The following is a 14,490-nucleotide window of genomic DNA, read 5'->3' as shown; positions in this document are numbered from 1 at the left end:
AAGTCCCTGAGACTTTTATCTCCAATAACTACTCAGAACAAACTAGAAACAATGCTGTGACTTAAGTGGCAGAGCACTAACCTTGAACAAAAAATGCTTAGGGGACAGTGTGCAGATACTGAGTTCAAACCCTAAGACAGCAAAAAAATAAATAAAATAACATTTGGTTCTTAGAAGTGGAGAAGGCAAGGGCAGCAATTACTGAGTGCATTCAGTAGCAAACACAGGAAAGGAGGATTATTTGGAGTGATTATGGTGATATTACCTACACTGAGTTTGAGATGCTAGGAAAGAACAAAACTGTACAACGTTCATACTTGGGCTAAAGCATAGTAGTTCTATATCCAACATTTATGAAAAATATATCCTGGCACCAGTGACAGTTATAAAAATACAAATATACTTAAATGAATAAATTCTCACATGAAGAATGTTGATATTGAGCTGAAGAAAAGGAAGAAACGTTCTGAAGTGTCTGGAAAAAAGCAGAAAGCTAACGGGACAGCACTGAAATGCAGCAAAATAAGCAGGCTCCTAAGACCTGTGGCTTTGAAAGTTCAAGAACTAAATTTGTTCTCCAGGGCTACTTTTATCATGACCAGATACTCATTTGGTGTTTTAAAGCAACAAACTTTTATTCTCTCTGAATGGAAACAAGATGTCAGAAAATTGATCTTTTTGAAAGCTTTGACAGTGAATCTGTTTCCTATGACTCGCTTCTAAATGCTGGTGAGAACAAAACAATTTTGGTTGTCTGTGGCTTGTGGACACCTGTTTCCTTTCTCATATTGCTTTATCAGGTCTTTGTCTCAATAGGAATCCATATTTCATATTGTACACATGTAAAATCCTCCTCATTTTCTTTTATTAGAAAGGATTTAACAGCTAGGTGCAGATGGCTCACGCTTATAATCCTAGCTACTCAGGAGGCTGAGATCAGAGGATCACGGTTCAAAGCCAGTCCAGGCAGGAAAGTCTGTGAGACTTTTTATCTCCAATTAACCAATAGAAAACCGGAAGTGGCTCTGTGTTTCAGGTGGGAGAGCTCTAGCCTTCAGCTGAAGAGATGAGGGACAGTGCCCAGGCCCAGAGTTCAAGCCCCACAACCAACAAAAGAGAAGGAGGAGGAGGGAAAGGAGGAGGAGGGCGAGGAGGGGGAAGAGGGAGAGGAGGGGGAGGAAGAAAAGGGGGAGGAGGGGTGGAAGATGAAGAAGAGGAAGAAGAAGAGGAAGATTAAGGAGAAGGAGAAGAAAAAGGAGAAGGAGGAGGAGGAGGAGGAGGAGGAGGAGGAGGAGGAGGAGGAGGAGGAGGAGGAGGAGGAGGAGGAGGAGGAGGAGGAGGAGGAGGAGGAGGAGGAGGAGGAGGAGAAAAGTAATGACAGAATATTCAACACTTGTTATTTCTATCAGATGAGGTCTTCTTTCTTATGCAAATTTTGTTTAAATTGGCTAACAACTGTGTATATTTATTTGACAAAATGTTAGGAGTTCATATAAGTGTGCATGAATGTGGAGCAATCATATTGCCATACGATTGCCATAACACCTCATAGGCGTCCCTTTCTAAAAGTAAGGTCGCATTCATGGATCCCAGGGGTCAAGACTTAGAGACTTTGGAGAACTACTTTCAACCCACCAGTTACATGGTCAAATAGGTTTAGAGTAGTAGAACATAAGGCAGTTTAAAAAGTCTTACATGATTTGATTTTAAAAAATCTCTGAGCTAGATAAGTATTCTCATTTTAAAAGGGGAAAACTCGAGTGTGACTTGTTTACTGTCACTCTTATTAAAATGTGACACCATTATTAGCCTGATTACATTATCAATTCCAAATTTTGGTTTCAAATCCAATAATGCACATTGATCTAGACTATACAAAACATATATTTTAATATTTACCCTTTAGCATGACTTTGACTATCTGATGATGGCCTCTCTTTCTTCTGCTTTCTTTTTCTTTCAGTTTTTATTTGTGATTTGCTTTTTTTTGTCTTTTGATTTAGAAAAGGAAAAGTTAATTGGAAAAAATCTAATCAAGAATAATACTTTTAAGGTTAAAGTAATGTAACAAAAAAGGAATGTATTATCATTATCAGATAGCTTAACTTCTTAAGTGATATAGTTGTTATTTTCTGCATTTAAAAAAAAATCTCACATCATGAAACGGGAACTAGCAGCTCCCACCTGCAATCCTAGCTACTCAAGAGGCTGAGATCTGAGCATAATGGTGCAAAGCCAGCCCAGGTAGAGAAGTCTGTGAGACTCTTAGCTCTAATAAATTACTCAGAAAAAGTGACACTCTAGCTCAAGTAGCAGAACACTAGCCTTGAGCATCAAGATGCTCAGGGACAGCGCTCAGGCCCTGAGTTCAAGCTTCAGGACCAGAAAAAAAAAAAAACAACTTACATTTTGAGGCTAGCTTTTGATCCATTCAAACTTAGTCTATTCTGTGAAATTTTCCAAAACTCATTACAGTGTTCAAAGGATAAGGAGGTAATTCTAGGTGTATTTACATGTCACTAGGAATAACTAGAAGCAAAGAATTCTAAATGTAACTGCTAATTCATATAAGTATGAAATGACTACTGAGCCATATAAAGTATGCTCACAATATATAACCTGTTTCTAGAAATGATGGATTAAATATTTTTAATAAACCACTTCATACAATATATCATTAAATGCTAAACTGATTTGCTCATTTAATAAAGCAATCTATTGATTGAATGGTTTACAAATTTACCACTAGAAGTTTATATGAGTTGACCAATCATTGCATACTGTTGAGAAAATGACAACAGACTTGTCATTGTCTTCCAATTTTCCAGTCTTCTTGGCTAATTTACTTGTCCAACATCTTCTCCCATGTCTTTTCTGACATCATAATTGACTACATTTTAAATATGCATTTAAAGTTTCCAACCTTACTCAGAGCATTTCTGGAAAACAATCTTCCTGCTGGAATTTCTTATTCCTGTCAAATTTCCTCATGTAACTCTAGAATGTCTCAAATATTTGTCTCTTTCATGTAGTTTTCTCCAGTTCTGAAGGTATTATCCGCCCACCACCCCGATATTCACAGACATCTCCCTTTACCTGAAGTATGTTGACACTCTACTCTTGCATTTGAGTATATTGTGACTCTTCTATTAAGCTTCTTGGCAATGAATTAGTGTATATTTCTTGTATTTGTTTCCTCGCATTAAGATATCAAAAGTGCTATTCCAAATAAAGAAAGCATATATGAAAGTGATCCTACGTATACAGAGTAAAGAAGGAACTGATCCCTTCCAAGATGAAACAGATATTTGTAGTTAAAATCTAAATTGGATTATGTGTAGCCAAAGGAAAATTGATTTTTTTTCCCTTCTGTGGCCAAAGTCATCATTCAAGGTCACTCTTAACATTTATCTGGGGGAAAAAAAGACACTTATTTTATTTGGCTTCCTGAGCTGTTATTCTGGTAAATATTTTAACATTAAAATTTCAAGAAGGGCTGGGAAGGTGGTTCCGTGGTAGAGCGCTTTCCTTGCATGCATGAGGCCTTGGGTTTGATTCCTCAGTACCACATAAACAAAAAGAAAAAAGCCGGAAGTGGCGCTGTGGCTCAAGTGGTAGAGCGCTAGCCTTGAGCTGAAGAGCTGAGGGACAGCGACCAGAGTTCAAGCCCCACGACTGGACCACCCAAAAAAAAAATTCAAGATACATTTTAAAAGCTGTTAAACAACAGAATTATTAGTAATTATCTGGAAAGTTTAAAAATTAGATCAAATTATATAGTGAAAATAGTCATAATCAATGTAGTTCAAAAGCACACAGTGCATATATAAATGGTGAAGAACCCAGCGATATTTCACAAAATTAACCTCAGAATTAAAAGTTAAGGAAAGGTAATAAATTCTGCTTTACCATCAACAGCAGTTTCCTGAATTTAGAATGTCATTCTTTTCATGGGTGATATGAACTTGCCTTTTACTTAAGTACAACAGTTTACTTAGTTGAGACTTCTGGGCGTACAATGCAACATCATCTTAAAAAAGATTATTACACTTTTGTAGAATTGACTTTAGCTTGCAAGATTGTTCATGTAAATGTCTAGATATCTCAACAAAATTTTCAAAAAAAAACCCTAAAACCAAAAACCTATGATATTCTGAAAACTGAATGAAGCAAAATACATAGAAGTTTGACACACACTACATGGTTTATGTTTCAGTAGAGAGAAAAACAAATGGTTTCACTCGAGTGTGAATATTTGAGAATGTACCTTTATCGTAAGCAATTGTCAAGTTTGAGGAGTAGTAGAGAATGTATAAATGATACATTTTAGATGAAAATGAATGTGCTGGCAGATAAAATAAAATGCACAGTACATTTTGATAATAATTTAGATAAATTTTGTAGCATGTGAACTCCAAGTACTGATTTATGTTCCCGAAATATTTATGTGTTCTCAAGTGTATTTGACACTGATGGTAGTATATAACTATATTAAAGGAATGATAATAAAGAAAAGTGCTCCAATGGGAATTGGGATTTGCTCAGCTAATGTTAGCAAGACAACCTTATCACTTATGAAACAGAGATAGAGGTCATCTTGGTTATATTTGGAAAACTACCTCCTGCACCCTACACAGAAAAACACAAATTTAAAAATTAAGCAATGATGCCAGCCTAGATCATTAAGAGAACAAAGCACCCGAGATAAACAGAAAATACTTTGCCATTTCTATTTGCTATTTCTTCCATATTATTACCCCCATTTCTCCCAGTTCTCCCTTCTTCAGAACTGCAGATCTTTTACATTAAACTATGAATACATCATACATTCAATCATCTAAATTTGGGAGCAAAACAGTTGTGAAAATTCAAATGTTGAATTAGTGAATTGTGCAGGGTGAACCTGATGTTCAGATGAGGCAGATACTTCCTTCTGGGTTTTCTTTTGTACTTTTTTATTGTAAAAATGCTTTACAGAGGGGTTACTGTTACATGAGCAAGGTAATGAGTACGATTGCTTCTGTTTTAATGCTTTTCTTCCTTTCTTTAACATACAGTGTCACAACCTTTATGTGACATATACATTTTATTGATTTTCTTAATGTGACTAAAAGCTTTAAAAAAGACTAAAATGTTGGGAGAGAGAGAAGAAAGGGATAGCATTGTCCAAAGAGAAATGTACTCAATATCTGACTTATGTAACTAATCTCTGTATAATAATAATTTAAAAAATAATAAAAGACTGATAGGTCTGCAAGGCTTCAGTCATCATGGACGAGTTACAAGAATCAAGACATGAAAAGAAAAGACAGCTGAGGAAGTTACCTTGGCAATACTTCCAAGGAACTGGTCTCCACCTGTCCTGATTAGCACCAGGAAGGACGATGCTTCTAACTCTGCACGGTAACATTTCTTCTTAAATGTACTTTGCATTTGCAATCACTTCATCATAAATATTCAGTCTCTTGTTTTCTTTTCTTCTCAAAAATATTATTATTAATAAAGAAAATGCAGGAAGTTGAATTAGAAATAGTTTATTATTCTAGAGTTCATGTTTAAATTCAAATATTTTAGTACCCAAGAGTTGTAGGAGTCAGATAAGAGTGACAGATGTTTACATTTTAAAAAAATAGAAAATCAATTCTTTTCCCCCCTCTACTCACTCATGATTAAAATAAATATAAAAACACAGCTAGATATATGCAGTATAGGTATAGATATGCAGAGATCTATAATTGATAAATAGGTTGTTCATAGACAATGGAAGATAGTTATCTATCTTCTATATATACACACATATATTGTAAAGCACAGGAAAGACTGTCTATACGGTTATGAGTACAAGCATCATGTTTATTTCACTCTATTTTTATTTTTATTTTCCCCACAGAAGACCCTAGGTCTGCACTTGAACATCTTAATTATAAACCTACACTTAGTGTATATCAAGTTTTAATAGGCAGGAGTATTTCTAGTATACATCAACAAAAAAATGACTTAACTTGAACAATAATCTTTCTGTAATCTTCCTGTAAACCTGCCTATCTATAACCTGAAAGAAGAAAAACCCTTTCTATCTTTATACCTCACCCAAACATCTATGTTCCTCTTTAGACAATGGAGGCTGTTTTGCCAAGTTTTTATGGTAGGTATTTTTTCCCACAGTGTACTCTGTCTGTTTTGAACAGTTTATTCATTTTTCAGTGAAAAATGCCCCTGAGTGCTAAAACAGAGTAGATAAATGTCAAGTCGCTATATTAATGCAAGGCAATTTTTGGAAAGGTCCTTATTTTTTCCTTTTTAGTGCCAGTTCTGCTACTTTGGGATCAATGCTAATTGTAATTCACAGGTATTTGTGGGAAGAATTAAAAAGGAATGGAAATCCGGGTCCTTCCATTTAAACAATCTCCTATCTGTTTCCTACCTCAATTTTACTTTATTTTTTTTAAGTTCTGGAGGGTGGGCTGGGAAGGTGGCTCAGTGGTAGAGTGCTTGCCTTGCATGCCTGAGGCCCTGGGTTCGATTCCTCAGGACCACATAAGCAAAAGAAAAAAGCTGGAAGTGGTGCTGTGGCTCAAGTGGTAGAGCACTAGCCTTGAGCTGAAGAGCTGAGGGACAGTGCCCAGGCCCAGAGTTCAGGCCCCACAACCGGAAAAAAATAATAATAAAATTAAAAAAAATAAGTTCTGGAGGGTATTATTTCACTACAATGTGTCAAGTCACCATTCATATGACTTTTGAGAAGATCAATAGACTTTAGAAAGCAGAAAATGGACAAACCAAACCCAAGGAATTTTAATGAAGAACAACAACAAAGTTTCCCTTTATATGTGCATATGTATTTTCAAAGCATTGATCATTCATAAATGATCTATTGAATCTTTGCATTTATGTAACTAGGTAGAAAACTTATAAAGGATTCTATTTAACTGTAGTAGTTGCTGGAGTTATTAGAAGTGTGTGTGTGTGTGTGTGTGTGTGTGTGTGTGTGTGTGTGTGTGTGTGTGTGTGTTTCTTCTGGGGCTTGCATTCAGGACCTGAGCACTGTCCTTGAGTACTTTTGCTCAAGGCTAGCACTAAAGCTCCACTTTGAGATTTGGGGTAGTCAATTGGGGATACAAGTCTCACAGATTTTCCTGCTTAGACTGTCTTTGAACTATGCTCCTCAGATCTTAGTGTCAGGAGTAGTTAGGATTACATGTCTGAGCCATTGGCACTGCTACCTTGTTGCTCAACTTGTAAACAAGCGTCTCTGGGAGCTAGTGTTGCCTTCCTTCCAGTACGCCAGCAATTTGAGCCATAAATACTTTGACTTCACACTTCCTCATACATATTATTATGGTTAAGACAATTAAGTTTACCATTTATCAATTGTTTAGTCTATGAAATGAAAAATAATTGCAGTACTTGTTTCAGCAAATGCAGTGAGGATTAACTGAGATGTGTCATATTCAGCTAATACAAAGCATTTGAGGTTTACTATTGTGCTAGGTATTCTTTCTATATCCAATTGTATTAGTTTCCTAATGTTCTTCTTCCCAAATATTGATACTGGATATTTTTCTTATGGAGATAATAAGAGATTTATTGAGGTTGTTCAATGATAATATTGTTTCTGGGTTCGGACTCATAATCTAGAATACCTTTTGAAATTCTACCTTGAAAAAAAAAAAAGGTGTTAATGTTCCATTAAAAGCCAGTGCTCCTGCCAGGCACCAGTTGTTCATGACTACATAGGAGGCTGAGGTTTGAGAATCATAGTTCAAAATCAGCCCAGGCATGAAAGTCACTGAGACTCTTTTCTCCAATTAAACAAAAATAAGCCAGAAGTGTAGCTGTGGCTCAGTTGGTAGAACATAAGCTTGAGCAGAAATAAAAGCAACTGAGAAAGGCCAAGGCCCTCAATTCAAGCCCCAGGACTGGCAGGAAAAAAATAAATTAAATATTAATAAATGACAGTGCTCCTGATGAAGACCTTGATTAAACTACTTGATTTCCTCATGGCTCAACTTTTTTTCTGCTTTTTGAAAAATATGATTTCCTATCCTCTCTCAGAAGCTGGAGTGAGTGAGTGAAAAATGGTCCGTGATTTATTGTGAGCTGCAGAATATGGAAACTCTAGTATTTTCAGTGTATTATGATCTACCAGATAAATCTTCCACACACCTCACAATGAATTGATAGGCAGGATTCATTTGAGAAAGATAATTGGATTATGGGATTACCAATATGTTTGAAAATAAATGTCAGAAATTGTTCTCTTAGCAGCATCTTTATGGTACCATGATCAAAATGTATTTTGTGCACAATAATTGCAATGCAAACACTGCTGGCTTTTGACATATAAAAGTTCTTTTAGTTTAAAGTCCTCTTGTCTGGATACATAGTGATGCATTCAACTAGATTTCATAAATCCAAGACTTGGGTTTCCTTTTAGTAGAACTTGAATCCAGTTGAGGTGACTAATTTCTGCCCACTTAGTAAAGAGGTTTCTGTTGTGTGTCTTTATTAATTGCCAGGACTCGTTTGCATCCACTCCTTGTCCAGCTACGTAAAAGTAGCAGCAGCAACAATGCACCCTGACATCTTGCCTGAAATCGATGCCAGCGTCACTTCTAAGGTAGCTGAGTTACATTTGCAAAGCTGTTCCTCCCCAAAGCTCTTCAGTCCCAACCCTGAGCTCACTCCCTCTGGTAATCTGCATAAGCAGATAAGAGAAGGTCATGGGTGGGCAGGAAACTACATTCGCTCCCAATGCTCCTCAAATGCACCTCTGAAATCCAACGAGGTCAGTTGGGCAGCTACAGCTTTTGCCTTTTAGCTATCTGCCCGCGGGCAGGGGGGGGGATCCCAGTGGTAACACACACACACACACACACACACACACACACACACACACACACACATTGTCTTGCACGCACATATGTAGGTACAGCACACACACACTTGGGGATACACCTACTCATGGAAAAAATCATACCTCCCATCATCTTGCATTAAGACGCACCTTCGCCCTTCATTTCAAGATTGTCTGTGTATGTGTGTCTCTGTGTGTCTCTCCCTCCTCCTTCCCTCTCTCCCTCTGTCTCTCCGTCCCTTTCTTTCCCTCTGTCCTTCGAGATCTCTGTGCTCTATCGCGGTCTCGCTTCTTTTGGATATCCGACTGGCCCCCGTCCCCTTGCCACTCACGTCTGTGGATGCTTGCTCGCAGTGTGCCCACTTCCCGGAGGAGAATTCCCTCCACCTGCCAGAGCCTTGGCCCACGGAGCTGCCAGCTCTCATGCAAGCCCAGCGACAAAATCCGGCTGGGGAGATGGTGTGGTGCATGGGACCAAATCCATTATTTGTGAGCAAGATGGGGAGCTGCAAACTCCAATCCGGCAGTCCTTTTCAATCCCTTCTTGAAGGCTCGCTCCCCTACCCCAGCAGTCTTTGGCATACAAAAAGGAATCCTGGCATTTGCAAGTACCTGTTCTGCGGAACCCACGTTGCGGCCCTCCCATTCCTGAAAGGAGACCCTTTCCCTCTTCCTGGAGAGGTTCAATTACCAGTGTAAGTCCAGTCTAAAAAAAACTAACTAAATAAAGCTTGTTTGCCTAAAGATTTGGGCGAGAAGTATGCTGAGAAGGATTAGGAAATTGGAAAAGAGGTGGAAAACGCACAAGTCTGAGCGACGCAGCTCTTCTACAACCAGAGAAACGGGGTCCCTGCCCGGACGTGGAGAAGCGGGTGGCTCGGAGACGACCAGTAGATGGCGCAAGAACTCTTCCTTTGCACAATCTTAACCCTTGCGAGGGCTCCCGGCTGCCGAATCCAGATGTATAGATACATACATTTTGCATTTTGAAAGAAACCTCTCATTAACGTATTTGGGACGGATTCCGAATTAAGACAAACGAGTGTGTTCTAAATAACTGCCACAGATAAAGTAGTTGAACTGAGATGCAGAGCGGCTGAAAGGAGGCTGGGTGGGATAAAAGAATGAACTATTTGGGGGGGAAAAGAAAAAATATAATAGACTGACTTTCTCTCTCTCTCCACCCTGTATCCGGCTACAAATAAAATCCGTTTACCAAATCATAGAATCCCCGTTATGGGTGCATACGTAGTTATTTGAATATGTAAATGCATGTGTGCAAATAAACCCATCCCCTGTGATTTCTTTTTTTTTCCCAATTAAATGAAAGGATACTAAATGCAAGACTCCTGCCTGAAAATATACTGCAACTACTGTAGTAATAACACACGTTCCATTATAACGAGGTGGCCATCCGTGGAACCAGATTCATTATGATCAACAACCTTATCCCCTTCTCTTCCCGCCCCCCCCCCCAAATAAAAAAAAAACCAACGCAGATCTCAGGCAGCAAATATTCCTTTAGCCTTGCTTCTGGATTCGCAGGCTGCGTTGGAGAGCTCACGAACATAATATTTCTTGGGCTGCTTTTACAGGCAGAATTGATCTATTCGGGGAGCTGAGGTGGCGGGGGGGGGGGAGGAGTGAGATTAAAAAAAAAAACACTAAGCCCCTTAATTTCAAATATTGTGGGGAGTTTATCCAAGAGGAGAGTCGGGCTTTCTAAGAGGCTCCGTGGTGTTGGCTGGTGGTTGTAAAAACCAGTTGGAATCGAGGTAGATTTTGGCTGGAGGGGTGGGGAGAGAGGGGGGAAAAACGCCTAAGAAAAGAGAGAATCGAGAGTAAGCGGAGACTCTGTGCCCCTGTTGGAGAGATGGTTGAGTCCTCCTCAAGGTTGCTGTGGTATCCCAGAAACACCATTCACTCCGAGCTGTGACCGCGCACCACCACCACCACCACCAACTCCACTGCGCCGGGCTGAGGAGCAGGAATCCGGAGCTCGCGCATAGTATGCAAAGGATCTGCAACGGGGGAAGCCGGGCGCAGGAATCCAAGCCCCGGGAGCCGGGCACGAGGGGATGCGCTAAATGTGGCCGCCGAGACTCCATCCTGAGCAAGAACATGGGAATTAAAAGTGGATTTACGTTTTGGAACCTCGTCTTTTTATGGACGGTGTCTTGTGTGAAAGGTAGGTTGGCTTTCTTTTTGGGGTGTGTGTATGTGTGTGTGGGGGGGTCCCCTCGGCTTGACTTGTCGCCTAAGCGAGGCTGGAGAGATTACTTTGCGATTTGTACCCGATAAAATAATCATGATAATACCGATGAAGGACTTGATTCACAGCTCTTTCACACACATCCCCCCCCCCACCGTCACCACCCCCAACTTTCAGATAGGAAATGCATTTTGGTTGCCAGATTTGGCGTTCAATGCGGTGATTGAGCTTGGGCTCAATAAATATTCTTGCAGTATGCTCAAACGAAGACGTGAGTTGATTCCTATAGCTTCTAACTAGCGGATAGCCAGGCAGAATTCCACTGCAAGACTTTTTTTTTTTCCTTTTCTGTTCTCGGTGGTGAAGATTATCTTGATATCTTGTCAAATCAATGAGGTTTTGGGTGGATTTTTTATTTTCATTGTTACTAAAGACATGGGTGTCAATGCTCTTTAACCCTTTGGGTAGGGAATAAAGTTCGCAATGTGGTAGGAACGTGCTCGTGTTAAGTACATTAGGACACAAGGATCTTCTAAAACATTCCAACAGGAATGTCTGCCTATATGGGTGAATTGTTTCTATGTTGGGCTTTTAGCAATGAAAGAAAAAAAATGTAGAGGCGCTTCCTTGTCTTCGGTGGTAAACATTTCGCCAGAAAAAAAAAAGAAAAAAGAAAAAGAAAAAAGAAAAAAAATGAGGATTTAAAATGATCTGCCATTCCACCAAGTGTAAAAGGTCCACGATCGGGAGGTGAATGAAGATAGGAAGAAAGTCATTAGCTCATGATCAAAATCCAAATCCCCAGCAAGTCTCCGCGTTCAGACAGGTAGAGTGTCACATGTACAGACAAGAGGGAGGGGGAGGGGGCGGGTAGGCTGTAAAAAAATAAATAAATAAAATAAATGATTCCTAAGAAGGAAGGCAGGGGACAGTCAGGATCATTGGAAGAACTGATGTCCTGGCTGGAGGGGGGGGGGGGGGGAGGAGAGAAAATAGATCTCCAGCTCGCTTCCACAACTTCGGCGCCCTGTGTCCATGAATCTCTGCAAAGAATTCTCAGGAGATGTTTATGACTCATGCTATGCTTTCTGCACATCACCTCTCTCCCTAGCCCGGGCAGGGCTGAGGCTGGCTGGTTTTCTTGGGGCTAGTTTTCCAATCCAGGGCGTCCTCTGTCCGTGGGTGGGGGTGCTGGAGGTTTGGAGGGCTGTTTTGGCCCCGGCTGTCAACACAAACTGGACGCTTCTCCCTTTGGGAAGGAGAACCTCTCTGAACCGCAATTGGGACACGAATCTATGAAACAGTTTATTGTCCAGCTTGCAGCTGGCTGTCCCCACACACAAGGCAGCGCATTTGCATTCAGGGAAAATGACAATTCACGGGGTTTTTTTTGGGGGGGAGGAGGGAACTGAAGTGGTTACTCTTCCCTCTGAGATGACCGATGATGGGTAGCCCATCTCCCATTTAAGGTACATCCTAAAATGCCAAGAAGTCATCCGGGGTTCCTGTGGCTGCAAGTGACTTGTAATCCCAACCTTATGCTCAGTCTGTGTGTGTGTGTGTGTGTGTGTGTGTGTGTGTGTGTGTGTGTGTGTGTGTGTGTGTGTGTGTGTGAGCACAGATCTGAGCTATGTGGCTTGTCCTAAATGTGCTAACTACACTGCCAGCAGCACACAGTGTGTGTCTGGGTGTGCTCGCGAGGGCTTTTCCGGGTCCAAGTGGACTTGGGGAGAGCCAGGCATTTGGGCTGTGCTGTGCTGTCTGTGCTGGAGTCTGTGGTTAATGGATGCCCGGGGGCTGCCTGCGAGACACCGGCTCCCGTGGAGCAGGCGAAGTGAGCCAGCAGCCCTTGATTGGGGGGAAAAATATAAATACATGTAGCAGTGTCTCTTTCCAGAAGATGACCAGGGGTTAAGTGTGAGTTTCCCTGCGATACCTGTTGAGCCAAAACATTTGGGGGGCACCTAGGCAGGAGTGAGTCTGGGAAGCGGGCAAGCTTGCCAGCAGGGGAAAGCTGAGCCTGGTCCCCCGCAATTCCAGCCCTGGCTGCCCGCACCTACCGTATTTTTCAAACAAAACGCACCTGAGGTTTGCTTTTTAATAGGACTGACCATGAGACCCCCCCCTTCCCCTCGATTCCCAGCTCCCCTCATTTGGATGGAGGTAAAGGGTCTTTTTTTTAGCAGACTCGAGCTTTAGAGACTTCGGGAAGACTTGAGTTTAACCTCGTCTTTCTTTGGTCCTGTTCTATCGATATTCTGCAAACCTTTCAAATAGTTCCATGCTAGTAAAGTTCTTCATTGTCACCATCTGACACTTGAAAGACGGTTCCTATGTGCAGGACTTGGAACGTGGACCCTGTGAAATTCTGAGGAACTTGCACAGGTCTTGTGTTTGAGATCTGCACCCAGATGCTGCAAGATGCGGATGTTTGGCGATTCTTCTTGTTCACCTTCTCCCTCTTAAATGTTAATTTCACCTCGGCCTCCAGGTTTTATTAATACCAAGAATGCTGCAATGTCTGAGATGTGGCTGGCTCTGATAGCCGCTTCTGCCTGCTTTTGTCTCACACACTGTTAGTTCTGGGCTCCAGGCCCACCGTGAAGCTCAGATCCGAGGGAGAGTGCTTTCAGGGGTTTGGCAGATTCTAATCTCCGTTCTAATCTAGGGCCAGAGTTCAGGACACCCAAGGCCCCTGTTTTTCCAAGTGAGCAGCCCCAGCCCGGAGAATTCTGCCATCTGTAGATCATTTCCACCCTCCACCCTCTCACCTCTGTGTGCAACAGCAATGACAAAGAGCTTCCCTGGGAGGAACGGCCTAGGGTGGGCGCTGGGAGGGGTGACAGCCAGGCTTGGGCCTCTTGGGTGGGGCTGACCAGGGCTGTTCTGACTGCTGTACAGGGTGTAGGATTGGAGAGGTGGGGTGAAGTCTACTTAGACTGGAGAGAGGGACCCAGAAAGGAGGGAGGGGAGGGTGGGAGGGAGGGAGGAAGAGATGGAGAGGGGGGGGGAAGAGAGAAAGAGAAAGGAGGGAGAAAGAGAAAGAGAGAAGGAGGGAGGGAGGCAGGGAGGGAGGGAGGGAGGAAAGGAGGGAGGGAGGGAGAGAGAGAGAGACAGAGAAAGAGAGAGAGGGACAGAGAAAGAGGTTTTGGAATCATCAACAACTGCAACTTATCTGTCTGGCCTCTCTGTAGAGCAATCTTAGCAGAGTTCAGGAGTCCTGCACTCTCCAGACACCCGCGGGGCGCTCTCCGGGCTTCTTCTCTGGGGACCCCAGTGGCACACACATCTGGTGTACAGAAGGCATTTGCAGCAGGTGGGAGGGAGCCAGGTGCTGTTATTCGGGGAGCACCCCATCCCCAGGCAAGCACCTAGGACTTCCTACAAGACTCAGGGATTCCAGAAGGAGGGAAGGCTTCTA

The 14,490-nt window shown here is 41.7% G+C and overlaps 1 protein-coding gene across 4 annotated transcripts in view; it reads left to right on the top strand.

Annotated features, from left to right (window-relative positions):
* The first annotated feature begins 10,812 nt into the window (after positions 1-10,812).
* The window catches only part of Csmd3 (CUB and Sushi multiple domains 3), a 928,259-nt gene continuing 924,581 nt past the window's right edge, over positions 10,813-14,490 (top strand). For all 4 annotated transcript variants that reach the window (XM_069991287.1, XM_069991286.1, XM_069991285.1 and 1 more), the window contains exon 1: positions 10,813-11,045. In XM_069991287.1, the coding sequence (XP_069847388.1) occupies positions 10,868-11,045 (178 nt within the window). In that variant the 5' untranslated portion in view covers positions 10,813-10,867. The remainder of the gene's footprint in view (positions 11,046-14,490) is intronic.

This window comes from Dipodomys merriami, unplaced genomic scaffold (genome assembly GCF_024711535.1).
Source record: "Dipodomys merriami isolate MVZ:Mamm:240054 unplaced genomic scaffold, mDipMer1.0.p SCAF_4, whole genome shotgun sequence".
NCBI lineage: Eukaryota > Metazoa > Chordata > Mammalia > Rodentia > Heteromyidae > Dipodomys > Dipodomys merriami.
This window is presented reverse-complemented; position numbering and strand designations above follow the sequence as displayed.